Source organism: Penicillium nucicola (genome assembly GCF_028828085.1).
Source record: "Penicillium nucicola strain IBT 29836 chromosome Unknown utg000010l, whole genome shotgun sequence".
NCBI classification, from domain to species: Eukaryota; Fungi; Ascomycota; class Eurotiomycetes; order Eurotiales; family Aspergillaceae; genus Penicillium; species Penicillium nucicola.
The window spans coordinates 3003307-3021807 of NW_026643134.1; the positions used below are offsets into that span (position 1 = coordinate 3003307).

General features: G+C 46.8%; 6 protein-coding genes across 6 annotated transcripts; 4 read left to right on the forward strand and 2 right to left on the reverse strand.

Moving 5' to 3' along the window:
- Positions 1-332: 332 nt before the first annotated feature.
- On the forward strand, positions 333-1369 carry N7511_009690 (uncharacterized protein; the record flags this gene model as incomplete). The annotated part of the gene is made up of 2 exons (XM_057132067.1): positions 333-766; positions 826-1369. The coding sequence occupies 2 exons, from the start codon at positions 333-335 to the stop codon at positions 1367-1369; spliced, it is 978 nt and encodes a 325-aa protein (XP_056980055.1).
- A 1717-nt stretch (positions 1370-3086) lies between these two features.
- On the forward strand, positions 3087-4040 carry N7511_009691 (uncharacterized protein; the record flags this gene model as incomplete). The annotated part of the gene is made up of 1 exon (XM_057132068.1): positions 3087-4040. One exon carries the CDS (start codon positions 3087-3089, stop codon positions 4038-4040), a length of 954 nt encoding a protein of 317 aa, XP_056980056.1.
- Positions 4041-4939: 899 nt separating this feature from the next.
- Positions 4940-5933, reverse strand: N7511_009692 (uncharacterized protein; the record flags this gene model as incomplete). The annotated part of the gene is made up of 2 exons (XM_057132069.1): positions 4940-5735; positions 5785-5933. 2 exons carry the CDS (start codon positions 5931-5933, stop codon positions 4940-4942), a joined length of 945 nt encoding a protein of 314 aa, XP_056980057.1.
- Positions 5934-11430: 5497 nt separating this feature from the next.
- N7511_009693 (uncharacterized protein) lies at positions 11431-11985 on the forward strand (the record flags this gene model as incomplete). The annotated part of the gene is made up of 2 exons (XM_057132070.1): positions 11431-11707; positions 11771-11985. 2 exons carry the CDS (start codon positions 11431-11433, stop codon positions 11983-11985), a joined length of 492 nt encoding a protein of 163 aa, XP_056980058.1.
- Positions 11986-12771: 786 nt separating this feature from the next.
- Positions 12772-14464, forward strand: N7511_009694 (uncharacterized protein; the record flags this gene model as incomplete). Its single annotated transcript, XM_057132071.1, has 5 exons — positions 12772-12868; positions 12917-13335; positions 13380-13776; positions 13830-14251; positions 14303-14464. 5 exons carry the CDS (start codon positions 12772-12774, stop codon positions 14462-14464), a joined length of 1497 nt encoding a protein of 498 aa, XP_056980059.1.
- Positions 14465-14623: 159 nt separating this feature from the next.
- On the reverse strand, positions 14624-16540 carry N7511_009695 (uncharacterized protein; the record flags this gene model as incomplete). Its single annotated transcript, XM_057132072.1, has 3 exons — positions 14624-15495; positions 15557-15987; positions 16047-16540. 3 exons carry the CDS (start codon positions 16538-16540, stop codon positions 14624-14626), a joined length of 1797 nt encoding a protein of 598 aa, XP_056980060.1.
- Positions 16541-18501: the final 1961 nt, after the last annotated feature.

Sequence of the window (18501 nt, forward strand, 5' to 3'; positions counted from 1 at the left end):
TGGATACAGGGAGTCCTGATGTTCTCGGCAATAAAGTCGAGGATATCGGGGTTAACGTTAACGGCGAAGCTATTGGGCAGCTCGCATTTTAGGGCTTTCCATTGGCCAGGGATGTATAAGTCTCCACCTTCTATCCATCTTCCGTAGTTCAGACTTGTTTTCTATTCCTTTCGAGCATCGCATGAACACCGGATGAATCATTTGGAAGATCGGAGTTAAGAGGAATGAGTCTATCCGTGAGTTGCTATATAAGGACTGATCCCTCAGTACTTGATCTTCATCTTCATCACAAGCAAACATTGTCCTGCAACTAAGTTACCGCCTATTCAAACATGTCTCTTCCCACTCGATCCCTCGGCCGCAACGGCCCTCAAGTCCCAGCAATTGGTCTGGGACTCATGAGTCTCGGTGATATTTACGGACCCGCCGGTACACTCGAGGAAAAGGTCGCATTTCTTGAACACGCCCATGCAATCGGTGCCAGATTCTGGGATACCGCCGATGCATACTTTGGCAGCGAAGATGCTGTCGGCGCATGGATTAGAAAGTCGGGTAATCGCGACGATATCTTCCTGGCGACCAAGTTCGCTCTGCGTTTCAGCGCAACGGAGCTGTTGATCCGTTCCGATCCGGAGTATGTCAAGGCTGCCTGTGAGAAGAGCTTGAACAGACTTGGTGTTGAATCCATTGACCTTTACTATTGTCACCGCGTTGATGACGTGACGCCTATTGAGAAGACTGTCGAGGCTATGGTTGAGTTGAAAGAGTATGTCGCAGTATCAATACTATTAATCACGATCAGAAATTCGACTGACACCCTTCTAGCCAAGGCAAAATCAAATATCTCGGACTATCTGAATGCTCTGCTTCAACTATTCGTCGTGCACATGCCATCCATCCGATCACTGCGTATCAGGTGGAATACAGTCCGTTTGCATTGGATATCGAGTCATCAACCACAGATATCCTGAACACCTGCCGCGAACTTGGTATCGCGGTCATCGCCTATAGTCCCGTGGGTCGCGGTATTCTGACCGGACAGATCCAATCGCTCTCCGATATCCCCGAAACTGACTTCCGTCGCATGCTTCCCAAGTACAGCGAGGAGAACTTCCCGAAGATCTTGGAACTAGTGCAGGGACTCAAGGCTATTGCTAGTAATCATGGAAGCACTTCCGCTCAGGTGGCTATTGCATGGCTTCTTGCTCAGGGCTCTGATATTATTCCAATTCCTGGAACCAAGTCGACCAAAAACCTTGACGAGAATACCCGTGCTGTTTCTCTAGATTTGTCGGAGAAGGAGCTACAGGAGATTCGAGATTTGATTGACCGAACGGAGATTCCTGGAGCGCGTTATCCTGCCACGTGAGTTTGACCGGTCATGATGAAGTGGATCTATTCTGATGAACTATAGGATGATGAACAGTGTTTTCGGAGACACTCCAGCGCTTTAGGGGCTCAGGGATTCTTGCAATCTACTATCCTGCACGCAGTATAGTGTCGCCTCTTGGTGTATTAGTACTAGTCTGATGTCATATCTCCATTTAGTGCGTGTATGTCAGAATCAAAGCCAATAGCAGAGCAGAGCAAATAGGGGCCATTTGAGCATTTCAACCATTGCAGTCCAGGCAGTGCTATATTAAGCTCAATCAAGCAGTATCTCTAAAAGACTCTGTTCATAGTCATCAGATCGATCTCGATCTGAACAGGCTTAGCCCCTGGATACTTAACCTTCCAACAGCCAAATGACATACAGACATGATATCACCCTGAAAATTTTTAGGGCATCGTCATCGGTGGCCACTCAAATTCCCGTGACAGGAACCGCTTTCTACCATAAGCTGTGAAATGATTATTTACTCATCACAACTCGTTTACGATACTCCATAAATCCAATCTATTGATTTACCTCAGCCTCGTGGCAGCCATAGTAAGCCTGTCGCTGTTGAAATATTGTATTCAACGCTAATGCAGATCATAGGATGACCCGCCGTTCGGGTGGGGATCAAAGCCCGAGGACCTCGAGTACGAAGATGACTGGGAGGCAGAGGATAGTTTCGGACAAGATATATGTGAACAGATGAATCTTGGGAGAGGCCGTCCGATTATGTGACATTGCACCGAGCATGCCTACCTTTTTGAAGCCGGCGGAAAGTTCTACTTCTGGTATTGCGTTGGTCTCGATGTCTACGAAATCACATCTCCGAAAACCCTGGATGAGATTATCAAGACTATGAAGGAAAAGGGAGATGGGGCCGTGAAGACCAAGAAGCTTTTATGATCACGGAAGGGTGTTGTGAAAAATACACCCCAAATTGATAAAAACCCACCCCTCGCTATATAATACCTCTCTATAGAATAATCGATACATAGCATTAGTGCTGGATTTAGAACCAAGAAAGCCATTTCATTTTACATGCAGTTTCATCGCATTTATCTTGGACACCCAAGGTACATGCTTTAAGTAGGGAATCCCTAGGAAACTCAGGTACCCTGGGTACATATTGACCCTACACCCTTGGCACAAATCAATTTCATTGCGGGCTGCTAGGCGAGGATTGATGATTGATCTGTTTTATTGAAATGCTAGAAATTCGATGCATCTTCTAGGTGAAATACAGTATGAGATAATATGAAATAAAATCTAATACTGAAAATGCGCTAATCCTCACATTAACGTTCTACATCCACTAACGTTATTACAGGGTGTGCTTCGAACATAACCCAAACAGAGCCTCTGTTTATAGTTATCAGATCGATCTCGATCTCCATAAGCTTAACCCCTGAGAGTTGAACAGCCAAATGACCAGACATGACATCAAGACGGCAAGTGGGTCCCAGGAACGACTCACACACTCCGATTGAACGAGAGCAAACAACTAAACTAATAACTATTGCACTTGGTCCACTTGGCATCCCTTGGGGCGCAGAAAACCAGCCTCCAATTATTACAGGGGAAAACCCCGCGCCGAAAAAAAAAAGGCGCATGTGTGTCTTTCTCGAAAATCTGGATCTTCATATATCATTATTGTCATATTCAGTACCATTATCGGTTTACTGTATGTGTCTGCACCGTGGGATATGTCATGTCCTCCAGCAGTGACTCCAGTCCAGGCAACTGGATTACAGGCAGCTACACCGGCAACAGTATCGGCGTCCGCATCACCATCGCAACCTTTGTTGGCGTCGCCTGGTACAATGTCATCGAGTTGATTGTCCTGATCTTCCTGACCTTCAAACGCTATGAAGGTCCCTACTTCTGGAGCATGCTAGTCGCCAGCGTAGGCATCCTGCCGTACTCGGTCGGCTACTTGATCAAATTTTTCGGTCTCACCACGGCGACGTGGCTGCCTATCACGCTCTTGACGGTCGGCTGGTGGACGATGGTCACCGGCCAGTCCTTTGTGCTGTATTCGCGACTGCATCTGGTCATCCAGAATACGCGCGTCCTGCGCTGGGTGAAGTGGATGATCATCACCAATATTTTCTTGCTGCATGTGCCGACGACGGTGCTTACTTTCGCGGCCAACTTTTCCAATTCGCGCACTTCTGTCGATGGCTATGATGTGATGGAGAAATTGCAGTTGACGGGCTTCTGCGTGCAGGAGGTGATTATCTCCGCTATGTACATGTGGGAGACGAATCGCATGTTGCGCATGAACCAGGATCATATCAGTCGCAAGACCATCATGCAGCTGCTTGCGGTTAATGTCTCTTGTATCCTGATGGATATCGCACTGATGGCGATTGAGTTTATGAACTTCTATATCTACCAGACGACTCTCAAGGCTACGCTGTACAGTATCAAGCTGAAGCTTGAGATTGCTGTTTTGGGTAAACTGGTCAACATTGCCCACCAGCATATGTGGCGGTCTTCGTCGCTGAATGGTGCTGGTAACTACCCTTCTTTTGTCGACCCGAGTCGCGCCCTGGGCGATTTTCAACATGCAGACTCGCTAGCTACGGATTCTATGGCTACAAGTTCAGGTTGGAAGGGACATACGTCTGGAACTGATGCTATGGAGACCGACATCCGATGATTTGAAAGATGTTTTCGATTTGACCATCTACCATGTCCACCAAGGGCGGACGCCTTTTACTCCCTCTCTCTCTTCCTGCGTCTTGCAGAACCATCACTCTTAGCGAGATGATCGACACCACAATACCACTGTCCGCCCACGAATTCGGGCGTCTTTCGGGCAAAATCCGACCCTGGCGATTACTTGTCGATCCGCCCCGTCTCCACCGTTGGAATCCACACCGACGAGTCAACATGAAGCGGGCGTGAAACACCCCGCCCTGAACCTGGCCACCGCTTGATCTTTCAGAATAGAAACAGAAAAGACCGAGATGGAGTGACGTGGCTCTAGCCCAGCCAGAGCCCTGGTCTCCTTCCGAGCCAGACCGGGTCTGCAGTATGTATATAATATCTCTTCGCGAAGAGCACGAGAGCACGATGTCACGAGCCCATGTCAACCACCTATATATATACAAATACAGTACATAGCGCATATTAATTATTTGATTAACACATCTGCAAGAAATACTGTAGGGCCCAGAACCCGAACTGACACTAGTCCAGTCGGGATGGTGATCTAGTCGGGATCTCGATAGGCATTGGAAATCGGCATGTGCCATGCAAGAACAACATGATCTCCGTAAACGGAGACATCTAGCCCTGATAACGTCATGACACCAGATCCAAGCGAGAAAAAAAAAATCCCCCAGAAATTAAGAGGGAAAAAAAGTCGAAAGCCCCCCCAAAAAAACCGGCAGGCCGATCCGATGCCATGCGCGAACAACCGGGCCGGTGAGACATGAGGGGCATAAGCACATAAACTCGCGGTGAACTATACAAGAACATCAGAATAGAAGAAGATGAGAAAAAAGAAAAAGGGTATATTGTATTCTGTCTGTATATATGTGTATATTGTATAATTCAATCCGCTTCAGCCTTCTCATGCAAATAAAGCCGTCCCTCGGTATTGACAAAGCCGCCAATACCAAACGCGGGGATAATGCGACACATGCGCAGCAATGACGCACCAATCCAGTCTCGACTGACTCGGCTCACGCGTTCTTTTGTGGGCATCACCTGTGGGCGGTTATACAGGTCTAGGCCAAGGAGGTGGATTGGTGTGCTGATGAGCTGGATTGAGGCTGGGATTGCGAGTTGCGCAATCAGGATCTTGAGGTATTCTTGGGAGGCGACTGAGTCGGGGATGGAGGCTGAGACCATGGCTGGTAGGCTGAAGGAGCCGAAGATTGTGAGCCCATCTCGGAGGAGGAAGGCTGAGTATGTTGCTAGTGGGATGCGGGTGCGGCCGATTGAGCGGACGGTTGGGGGGATTGGGTTTGGTTTGGCGGAGGTTTTCTGAGTTGTGGATGAGGCTGTTGGTGTTGGTGTTGATGTAGGTGTAGGTGTAGGTGCGGTCTTGGGTTGGCCGAATAATTGGGCGAATTTCACGTCCTTCCAAATGCCCACGGACGAGTTGACTATGAAGGTTGAGGCAAAGGTTGTCATGCCTGCAATGGCGTGGTCGATATGCGGGTACCACTTGCCCAAGATAGTCTCGGAGGCATTGGCTGTTGCGAACGTTGCTGTATAGAGAGACCAGACGAGGAGACTGGGGCGAGATGTTAAGAAGGTTGCGGGCTGTGTAATAGAGAACCAGAGGTGTCGACGGAATGCTGGAAAGAGTGGCTGGTTGTGGAATGATTTCTCGACGACGAGTCTGGACATGTGAGTGACTGGACGTGATGCGTATAGTTCGGGAGATTTACCTGTCAAAGATCATCACCGCCGGGGTAATCAGCGTTGCTGAGCCTGCAGCAACGAGCACATCGGCCGCCAGAAGCTCGGCCATGCGGCTTCGAGTGCGGTGGATGCCAAATGGCAATGCCTGGTCTTGGTGTTGGAGGTTCTGCGTCATGGTGGATATAATGCGTTCAAGACAACGCTATCATGCTATTCGTGACCGTCTGGCAGTCTGGATTCGTGATGTAGAGACAGAACAATCGTTGCGCAGTATGTATATGCTTGAAAGATACTATCTCCATTAGAAAGGACATCGCGGGGCAGACCAGATTGTGAGACTTACTGTGGATCAATGGAGAGATTGAGGGATCAACGCTGGTGAAAAAGGAGGGAATAACGAGGAAGATGAGAGGGAGAGGGTGAAATAGTTGAGGAAACCAAGCCCCTCAGATATAACCCCCCGTATAATGTAATGCCAACATCTTATCGAGCACTTCAACATTTATAGATCGCCCGCGCAAGACCAGCACATCGGCGAACCGAGCCAATCATACCCGAGACCGGGCCGGCCACCGGTGCTGCGTCCTGAGCCCTAATTGGCAGAGTCGCCGCACAATGATCGCCCGTAGTCGATGTAATCCAGGGACAATTCATTCTAGAAGTTCGTGTTCTGTTTGAACGCGTACGGTTGCCCTAAGGGGAATGATGTATGGTTCTCCCCGCATTCCCCCGACTGTATGACAGAATTTCTCTACGCGAGTTGTCTGCTCCCTACACTGGATTCCTGTGACTCTTCGATTTCGCCGACTTCTGGGGGTCACCTTCTGGGTGCCACCTTCTGGGGTGTGGGGTTACGTTTCGCTTTCGAGTTTAGGCAGTTAAAGGAGATAGGGTTCGAATCTGCAATCCCTGTATGCCCAACCGATTAACGAGTCGATGAAAGCTTCGCTCCAGCTTTCTCACCAATAAGGGAGCACGCTGCAATCTATACAGTATTCCCTGTTAAATGTCAAATACTATGCATTTTACCTTAGTCAGAGAAACCACATAACAATGACTCAGACTTGTGTTGTTGGCTCATACACCGCTGTTGTTGTAATAATCATGATTCAATCGGATCAATCAAAGGGGGTTCTTGCGTTGACTTGTTCATTGACCTAGTATAGATGTTTGGGAGGGGCACAAAGGCTTGGTGTCGCCTACTGCATCTCCGTAGCTCCAGTATGGCCAACTTTACTATGATTTATCGGTCGTTTTTTATCTTGATTTGGTTGGAAGTGTATGTTGATTTACATAGCGTGGGGGAGTGACTGACCAAGAGAACAAATAAATGGCGAATATAAGCATTGCTTACTTACAGAAGGCTAAGAGATGTGACGCCCCGCGTTTTCTACTGCCGGGCACATTAGCCATATGAAATAATGAAGCTAGATTGCGTGCTGAGCTCCATTCATGTTAACTTTATTGCTGTCTCCGCACACATGGACGAGTTTGATTGGAATGAACTACCACAAAAAAATAGATCTAACCTGCTGTCTGAGTCTGGGGCAAAGAATGTTCCCGAGAAAAAAGAAATTTGACAAAAAAAGAACAGGCCCGAGCCGCGGATTGAACGCGGGACCTCGCGCATATAAGCTTAGGTGTTTGAATACCCTAAGCGCGAATCATACCACTAGACCACCCGGGCTGTTATTGAAATTTTGATCAATGTTAGCCATAACAAGCCAGCATACTTTAATCCATTTATCCTAGAGGGCAATCTGCATAGTTTTGCCCTTCAAGGTAAAAAAAGACCTAGCAATTACTCGGAATCTATCTAGAGGAATGATTTACATCTTCTTATCGTATTTTTTTGGGTATAGCCCATAATAGTGTCCTGTTGGAAGCGATTTTTGCAGGTATCTACGGAATGGACAAACCCATTGCCTATAGATGGAAAATTGTTCACACAGGTATTGTCCGTAATATACCGAGACCTGGTCGAAGAGAAACCATGGTAGCTAGACACATTGGGTTCACTATGAGGCGAGAGGTGTGTGTTGGGTGAAGATATCTAATCCAGTTTATCGCACACTCCACTGACATATATCTGCCAGCCACTTGTGTAAACTCGGGGTTGTTTCAGCTGTATAAGTAAGGCAAACTGTTGAAATCCCAGATAAGCGATCAATAGACCATGTATAACCAATACGAAAGAGTTAAAACTCGCTGTAAGCTCCCAGCCAAAAGAACACTGAAAAGTTCAACCCAGGCTTCTGGCAGTGAAGTCCCTGAGCCCAAAAGGGTCGTCACCTAACCTAGCAATCATGTTTTCGATCATACAACCGAGGCACTTCCCTCCCTTTTTCCATTCATAGTATTTGACGGCTAGCACAGAGAATTTTCGTCTCACAGTACTTGGAATATCTATGGGAGTAGCTCTATCAAATACTACTGACTCTCAAGAAACCCTGCCATGAACTAATGTGTTAAGTGTGATATGATCCTCATAAGACCAACAACCAAAGCCACCAGTTCTGTACCGCAGAATATCCTCGGGCTCTCTTAAAAAGACCAGAAAGCAAGTGACTGATCCAGGTATATAAGTTGGCAGAAATTATGGATGTGCTCATCACGTAGGGCACAGATCACAGCATATTGGCGCTCCAATTGAGTCCAAAGTGCGTCCTGGAATGTGAGTACAAAACTTGAGCCGTCTTCCACACAACAGCCCGGGTGGTCTAGTGGTATGATTCGCGCTTAGGGTATTCAAACACCTAAGCTTATATGCGCGAGGTCCCGCGTTCAATCCGCGGCTCGGGCCTGTTCTTTTTTTGCATTTTTTGACTATGAAAGTGTCGATGTTGACTCCAGATGAAGTGGAAGAATGGATTATCCGGTGCTCTAGCGAAGGTGGGCTGGGAGCATTCGATCTGATTGGCTCGTTGTGGCTGGCCCACTCTCTTTTCCTCACACTAATCGCTTACTAGCGTCTTGGCAGGTGTACCATAGAGACTTGGTGGACTGTACAGTATTCATACGCCTATATCCCGGATGAACGTGGAGTCTACATCTGACTGGTTTCTGTGAGAGCTACTGTACAATAGGACTACATTATTGGACAATTTCATTGAACTTAAACCAAGTTCGTAGAAGTTATCTCAACTTGTCTATATTATACGCCGATGAGGTATAAAGCACACGTTTACACAATGAGATGAACCAAAAACAGACTGAATACAAAGCCAATGCGCTGTATAGGAATAGTCACTTACTATTGACTACTTATGACTGTATCTTAGGAGAGATCTTATGCAAGTGGTGCCCAAATTCCAAGCTTCAGGGGAAGGATATCCAACCTAACTTGTAGTTAGATGTTGTTATCTGAGTTAGATTATTTTCGACTTTGTGGTAATTATTACTATAGTAGTAGACTGGCTTCTTAATTTCTGCTGGTGGGATCAAGTCCAGAACCCAAACATGTGCATTCGGAGATTGGTTAAACAGGCGGTCTTCATCCGAGTTGGAGTCTTTGCTCGTGTGTAGTATGACAAAAGCTCCCGGGGCTATATCTGACGAAGATATGAACTATCTAGATCATATATCATGGATCTCTTTCTACAATCATGCCCCCAAAGAAGCGTGATATCAACCCTGTGCATGTACATACAGTAAACGGTCGACGCCTGACCCCGACATCCTAGGTACCATGGATCTATCATGCCCCAAACAAAGCACGTTGATATTCAATACCACGAGGATAATCGTGACATAGACACAGGAGCGAATGACCACACTTCCATACACCTAGTTAATGTTATACATGTAGGTCATGGATTCAGTGTCTCTGTACACTATTGGCTGAGAGGGTATTACCTGATCTACTGGTGGATCGGATTTCTTTTGGGGCGCTCTAATGAATGACGGTTTACTGCTGTTCACATTTACAGTAAAAATAATAAAAACAACCTCTCTTTCCTCTTCGATTGCTATAAATTGATTTTCATTCGAAATGAGGTAAAAAGAACAAAAAAAGAAACAGGCCCGAGCCGCGGATTGAACGCGGGACCTCGCGCATATAAGCTTAGGTGTTTAAATACCCTAAGCGCGAATCATACCACTAGACCACCCGGGCTGTTATTGAAAGTTTATGTGAGCTTTAACACTATGAGCTAACTAGCATTGTGGTACCTTTTCGGCAGATCTATACAAAGGAAGTACTGTGTCTGTCACTTATAAATAGTGAGAAAATTGAGAGTTCAATCTATCTCATCGTAAATGCTTGAAAATGTAATAATGATTTCAGCGTAGATTAAATGGCTTTTTTTTTCCGCTTCCGTCCCCTTGGTCTTTGTGTTCGTTATTGACCGCAGATAATACGATTATCTTGACTGAAACCTGGCCCAAGTATACTGTGTGCTGTGTGCTACGTATGGGGTGTGCTGTTGTATGATTCACGTGTAGACAGTGATGATTGAAAAGAAAATGCCGCTGCTAACAGTCTGGATACGAGAGATATATAAAGTGCCTCTCACAACATGCCAACTTACGCCTAGATCCGCACCCACAGAACAAATCCCCATCTGATTAAATAATGAGAAACATATTAATATATCTATGCCCATAGATAGGCAAAGAGATGACAAAGACCAGACATTACCCGTGGACACCCCAACTAGTTCATCGCTGACATAGCAAAGGAAGTATACAAAAACCGGTCTCACGCGAGGCGAGGCAGCTCACAGCTTATCTAGATCAGAGAGAGTGACCAATCATGAAGCGTAGTCATGCTTTGGTCCAATTGTATTTGGTAGAATCTTAGGTAACCGATATGTATTATGGAACATGGGAACAAAAGGTGTTTTGTTAAAAAAAAATAGGTGAGGATCGCAATCAAGTAGAAGCAGTATAGTCCTAGGCTCATAATGCCAAAGACTGCGACTCTTTTCATACAACAGCCCGGGTGGTCTAGTGGTATGATTCGCGCTTAGGGTATTTAAACACCTAAGCTTAAATGCGCGAGGTCCCGCGTTCAATCCGCGGCTCGGGCCTGTTATCTTTTTTGTTTTGTCAGTATTTTTTCTGACTGCGTACCGCCTAGATATATCTAATTCAGTTGCTTATTTGTTTTGTTTTGTTTTGTTTTTCTTTTCAATTGAAGAGCGGCTTGTCCCCGTACTCAATTTTTAGATAGCATAAAGTAGGTAGCTAGTATCTATGAATCTAATTGTATCACTCTGCCCAACGCAATTATTTGCAGTGTCGATCAACCAGCTTAGAAATTCAGTAGACCATGAAAACCCTTAAATCATATTCACACACTACGTACCAGCCAGCAAATGCTGAACCGACTAAGCATTAGAGCCACAACATAACGTTATTGGAACCTTTGCCTATACAGTAGTGTTTACGGGTCGATCCAATCAAAGTAGGAACCCGAGCAAACAAATGCAAGAACAACAGGTAAAACATAGCATACCCAACCAAATAAGGAGGTGGTATCAGATAGCATATCATACCCATGAATGTTTGCCATCACCAAATTATGATGTATCAACTATGATCGACTTCAACGTGTTTGCGCCCACGCGTCGGGTCCACGAGGGAAATCACCCCGTTGTCATTCTATTATCGCTCCGTCTTCTGCACCAACCTTTCACAAAACCAGCGCAACGATCCTGAGATTGACCATCATGCCTATCATGGAAGAAGAACTCGAGACCACACCACTCAGTCGATCCATCAACGATTTGTCTGAGACGAGGCTGCGCGCGGTTCTCAAATCCATTTGCGCGCAAAATGACGAGGCCCGCAAGGAAGCCGAGAGCCAATTGCTAGTGGCAACCACCGATAGCGGTGAAAGCACAGAGAGCAAAAAGAGACAGAGATCGCGTTATGCCTTTTGTGAAACCTGCAAGGAGGAATTCGATGTGACGACCAATACTGATGAATCTTGTCGGTGTCATCCGGGTATATTTGCATAAAGAGAGGATATCGTGTTCAACTGTGTTCAATAAGCTAATCGAGAAATAGAAAAATGCGAGCCCACCGAAGAGCTCTACGTCGACAATGACTTCGCCGCGGATGAGTTTGGAGTGGACAACGATGACAACCGCGCGGAGTTCCCAGAGTGGTTCAGGTTTGATTGCTGCGGTGGAAATCTGCGAGATGACCCGGGATGCGAACTTGACTACCATAAAGAACGGTCGCCCCTTAAAAGTTCATTGAAAAGGGCAAGAGGCTTTTAAGTTGGGCCCTATCCCCCGAGAAGCAAGATGTAAGTTAGAGAGGCTAGACTTTCAGGGGAATCGATTCATCTGGAGCACGATTTCATAGGTTGTCCGAGGTAGCCCTACATAAAGAGAATACCGGGTTAGGAGTCACTTGGAAAAGAAAGCTAAGCATGTACATGGTTTTCCTAAGCCCGTTGCTCCACCTAGGTCAGGGTTTACACCATCTAGACGGTTCTGAATTCACAAATGATATGTTTCACTTTGCATAGCTCTTAAGAACCCAGACGTCTGACTTAAAGTGTATGTGTTGAGTACACATAGCATTGATATACTATACTGACGATAGAATAAAATATTCTCCGGTAAGACAAGTATCCATAAAAGAGTACCTTGAAGGAAATAGCGGCCGATCAACTATTTGCCCAACAGATTAACCGGTACCAAATTGCGTACGTGTGGACCCAACCCAACGTCCAGACAGGCAGCAGAATTCCATATACCCCTTATGCCTGCACAAAACGTCAAATAGCCTGAATGTGATTCGCTCAATCCCAAACCACACCCCAAAGCTTGTTCCCAGTTCAGCCCTGTAGGGCTGAAAGTGGGTTTCCATCGGTCGAAATACTCCCGCCAGCCTGACTGCTTCCCCTTAGACCCATAATAATGGAAATGAGCAGGATATTAGTCAATGGGAATCGAATCCCAAGTGAAATACGTGGTCGGAGTTTCCTCCACGTCCTGTCTTCAGTCCCAGTACTGAAATGTTGATTGTGTTGTATTTTCATGCATTGTCAATACACCATGAAGACATCAAGACGGTATTGCTCAGTTTTTCAAAGCGGGAGCTTTAGCTTGATATGTGCGGCCTTTTGCTTTGGGTTATCCGGGATGTCGAGAGGTGAGTTTTGGCCTTGCTGATGCTATCAAGCAGCGTGCTAAGAATTAGGACTCGATGAGGGTCTTATCTCAACGACTGTCGCTCAGGAATCTTTTCTTCGTGAATTCGGCCTCCAGGCTAGTTACCTCGACTCGTCTCAGCAAGCCAATCGTCTCTCCAATATCACGTCCATGGTTCATATTGGGAGTATCCCTGGAGCAATTATTGCTTTTTTTCTATGTGAACGGATTGGTCTGTTATGGTCAATGCGACAGCTTTGCTTGTTATGGATGGCCGGTGTGATAGTTGTGATTACCGCTTCTGGGAGTCTGGGACAGGTGTACGCTGGCCGATGTATAATGGGACTTGGAATTGGACAGGCTGGTGTTGTGGCACCTACATACCTCGCGGAAATCGCACCTGCCCATGCTCGAGGTATGCTTGTCAGTATGTTTGCTATGTCTGAATATGTTGGGATCATGATTGGGGTAAGTTCATTCCGGTCTGTTGTCGGCGTTGCTAATTTACTTAGTATTTCTCTGCTTGGGGAGCTTCGTTGCATATTTCAAATAGTAGCGCTAAACAGTGGATTATCCCTCAGAGTATACAGATAATTGCCGCAGGACTTCTGTTTCTATCGTCCTTTCTATGCGAAGAGAGTCCTCGCTACTTGTGCAAGATCGGGAATTGGCAAAAAGCAAAGAAAGCCTTGGGAAGCTTGTGGAGTCTTCCTGCATTACATCCTGATGTCATGAATGTGATTGAAGAGATTCATCGTGATCTTGAGACGGACCAGAATCAAATTATGAAACACTCCTGGCTTAGAGCGATCAAAGAATTGTTGACCGTCAAGTCGAATCAACAGAGACTGCTTTTCGTGCTCTCAGCGCAGGTTCTTGCCCAGTGGTCTGGAGCAAACTCCATAACAAGTACGTGGATTATGTTCTCTTTTCTTTCATGTAATGATTCTCACATCATACAGCATATGCACCCGAGTTATTTTCTCTCTTCGGCATAAATGGCCAGTCAGAGAAATTGTTCATAACGGCAGTTTTTGGCGCAGTCAAATTCATTGCATCACTTTTATGCGCTGTGCTTTTGATCGACCACGTTGGTCGTAAGCGATCATTGATTTCTGGGATTATCATGCAACAGATTGCGATGCTATATGTTGCAATCTATCTTACCGTCGAACCATCTTCCTCCAGTGACGAGTCGGGATCTGTTAAAAGAGCAGCTATTGCGGCAATCGTCTTCATCTATTTTGTGGGGATTGGTTGGGCAATGGGTTGGAATTCAATCCAGTATATTATCAATGCTGAGGTTTTCCCATTGCGTGTTCGATCTACTGGGTCAAGCTTGTTGATGTGTTTTCACTATGCCAATCGTTATGGTATTTCCAAGGTGTGTTTGGTAATCTGAATTATGTAGTGACTGATTGCTAATGGTATAAAGGCTGTTCCGTCCATGTTACTTGAAAATGCGCTACAGCCCAAAGGCACATTTTGGTTCTTTTCGGTGACGACTTTCTTTGGATTATTGTGGACATGGCTTTTGCTTCCCGAGACCGCTGGTCGGAGCTTGGAGGAAGCGAATGTATTGTTCTCTAGTAGATAGCTCCCATATACCGATGAACTGGTCTAGATTAACATTAAATAGTATAATCGGCTTTAATTTAGATAAAAAAGGTCCTCCATCTCCCCAATCTTCAAACTAACCCCCCACACATCATTTACAATCATAAGGAAAGACGAAAAAAAGTAGTTAACCCACGCTCTAGCAGTAAGTAGCAGTGGCATTCACAGTGTGGATGACACCGGCATCAATCAGACGCTCATAGGACCAGTAGTCACGCTGAGTACCCTGACCATCAACAGCAGCGCTGCTGTTATGCTTAATGTTCCAGAACGAGCCACCCTGGGCATACAAGTTCCAAGCATAGCGCTGAGTGTTGAAGAGGTTCTCGCGGTTGGCGTAGGTGTTGCTGTACAGAGTCTGCAGAGCCCATTCACCAATGAAGACAGGGAACTTGCCATCACCACCGACGACGGAGGCTTGACCACAGATGGCACCGTTGGCCCACTGGGAGTAGACGCCTGATGCGGCAAAGTAGTAGACGTGGGTGTCGATGACAATGTTGGTGCCGGTAGGGAAGTAGGGGGACCAGTGCTCCTCGCCGAGGAAGCAGTCCTGGAGCATCACTGGAATGCGCTTGTCGATACGGGCAACGCGGGCAAGGACTCCCTGTGTGTACTTGACGATCCAGTTGGTTCCGTTGGTGGTCAGGGTCTCCGGGGAGGCAAAGGCAGCGGGGTTGTCGGAGGCCTCGTTGATAGGAGCGATGGTGAAGGCCCAGGGGTAGCCGGTTTCGACGAACCATTCGAGGACTTGCTCGACGGCCTTGAAGGAGTAGGCCAGGTTCGTGGTATTGTAGAACCAGCCGTCGTTGCCGGACTTCTCGCCAATATCGAGGCTGTTGACACCGCCGGGAAGGGAGTGGAGGCCGACAATCACGCGCATGTTGTACTTCTCGATGGCGTACAGGGAGATAGTCTTGAGGTAGTCCTTTTGGTTACCGTGGTACAAACTAGAGCCGGGGACCTTGATCCAGGCGGCGTAGGTGGTGGGAATACGCAGAGTGTTGACACCTATGTAATGATAAGGTTAGTGGAGCTGATTCTACATGTAGAACTGGGGGCAATATCTTACCAACAGCAGCAATCTTGTCGATATCATCGGTGGTAATGTATGTGGCGTAGCGCTCCTCGAGAACAGGGCCACACTGAGAGCCAAGAGTCTCACAGAAGCTCCACTCATCAACAGCATCGGGAGCATATTGGTCCCACCAGTACTGATCAAAGACCTCCTCCTGCTCAAGCCAGCCGCCGAGGTTGACACCGTTGGCCTTGTAGGTAGTCCAGTCGGTGAACTCGCCAGCGGAAGGAGTAGAAGTGACAGAAGCGACAGTGGTGGTGTAAGTCTTAAGGGTCTTGCTACCATGGAAAGAGGCGGAGGCCACAATAGTGCGAACAGCGGTGTTTGAGGTGGTAGCAGTGTACAAGTTGGTGTTGATACCAGAACCAACAGCAGAGCCGCCAGCGACAGGGGCAACGTTAACAGCGGTAGCGGTAGTTGGGTTGCTGAATTAGGTTGTATTAGTTGTGGACCTAAAAGATAAGATCATATAGTATCGACTTACGAGTTGTGGGCATTGGTCTTATTGCCAGCGTTGCCGTTATCATTGGAGTTGCCGTTACCGTTGGCGTTGCTGTTGCCATTGCCGTTGCTGGCATGACCGGCAGTCTTGGTACCAACCTGAGTGACAACGGTGCGCTCAGCCTCGGTGGCAGTGGCAACAGAGCCAGTCTGCTCGCTTCCAGCAGCGGCAGTGATGGTGGCAGTGGAAACAGTCTTGGTGATAGTCGAAGTAGCAGTAGCGAAAACGGTAGTGTGCAGGTGAGTAGGGGCATTAGTGCAGTCAATAAGAATGGTATTGTCAATAGTGACGACGGCATCCTCCTTCAACTCGACATCCACGACAACAGGGTATTCAACGATGTTAACGGAAAGATGCAGGACCTCTCCGGTGAACACGCTGTTAGCGCAGGTTTCCTGGGAGGATCTGGCTTGGATGACGCCAGCAGACGCAGCCCCAAAGGAGGCTGCAGCTGCAGCGAGGTTTTGAAGACGCATGATGCGTGTGTAGTAGGTAACGAATGACTAGTGTGGGAGTATAAATGAAAGAAAGAGTCAGACTAGAGAACGAGTGTAAACCGCCAGCCTAGCTCTCAAAAAAAGATGGGATTTTATTGTTATTTATACCAGTGGAACACTGCCCGATTCAAGTGAAATCGGTGGATGGCCTCAGGAAAATTGAGACCGAGGCAGGTCACCCGGGGTTTGACGATAACCTTCAATCCAGGCCGAAGAGGACCCGGATCTATTCCCAAAGAGGTAGATAGCAAGACATTCCACGGATCGAATGAGCTGCCAACGCCGGCGAAGTTATGTCTAGTCGGCTCGAAATCCGAATTCGGGGAAGGCTGGCGCGAAAATAGTCATGGCTGTGTGCTGCAGCTTCGAAGTGCATGAACCCTACCTTCTTAGTGCAGCCACAAGACTGTATGGTAGTCCCATGTCGTCGGTAATCTCAAGTCAACAGCCCAATGAAAGACTACAGAAGCAGGATGCGGTATCTTGATTTCAATATTGCATATAATCGTACAAGCGGGCCCACAAGGTTGACGATGGTATCACTTGAATGTGGCGTTCTAAAATATCTTGGAAGGCTTGTCTTAAAGCACACAGAGAACCCGTTAGCTGTCAAGACCATCTCCAGGCAGCGACACACCACGTTTTCGACTAGGACTTGGGCTCCACTCTGTTCGGCTCTTCCATTAAATTCAAATAGAAACCTGGCTGATACACTAGTCCATGCTGGAGACAGCTATGGTATCTGGATGTGTCTATGGAGATACCTAAGTATCATCTGGCATGCTTTGAGTAATGATTGCATCCCTGTTTCCAACAACAAACATGAATCAGTTTCAATTTAGAACCAGGGAAGTCAAATCCCAACTCGACACCCACGTCCAAGTCTGGACTTCAACAACAGCCGAACCCATGGATCAGGGAACTGCCCCTGGCCTAGTGGACCCACTGTCGCTCGATCTGGAAACGCCCTGTACAGTTTCTTCACTTCGAGTCCGGGTTATCCGGCAGCCCGGCAGGAAAACAAGGCAGCAAAGACGTTGGTTCTGGGCTTTCGAAGCTAGCGCCAATGAAGATCCAGATGATTCGTTCAGAGCCAGCGGCGCCACAATCGCGCAAGATAAATTGGAAAATGACCCGAGAGACTGGATACTATGAAGGGGCGAAGAGCTTTGCGGGAATTGTTGGAACTGTCTTAGGATGACAAATTAATCACTGTTTTTGAATAGATACCTTCTCCTGATGCTCTCGTACCCGTACACGCCGATACTTGGGTCTTGTACTCCGTGCTCCATAACCAGTGGAAAGAATGGAAAGATTTAGTCTCGGATGGAATAGGAAGAGAAAATAGCCAGAGAAGGCTAGGGGAAGTTCAATATTCTTACTTGTTCTATAATGCACATAGGACCGAGTCCACTACCTGTCAAGTCTTCCTACCACATGGTCAAATGTCGATCACAGGACCCTTTCAAAATATGTGGATTGGAAGGGAGAGGGAAGGGGAGACTACAGGTAGAGCATGCAAATCAGCTCTTTGAAAAGGAGTCGATCAGCGAGAAGCTAAAGATCGACAGGCTTTATTTCAAAACAGGATGCTTAAAATCCTATCTGGTTCAGCTGGACTTGGAGCCGTCGCTCATTTGTTTTGAGATGAGCCAATCGATTGACTCCATCGATGATCTTTTATGAAGGACTGGAATGGTTTGTAATAATTCATACATTATGTATCAGTTGAGCATAAATCGTAAGTTACCCGTGGAGTTGAAAGGCTTGAAAGAACCTTGGAACAATCCTCAAGGCTGACCAATTTCGGGAAGTCAACTGTTTGGAACTGTTGTTGTTAAGCCAAATTTGGACTCTAACCATCTAACCATCTTACCAGATTACTAACCCTCGCCTCTTCGCTTTTCCCTACTTCCAAGATATTCAAATGTTATACAATT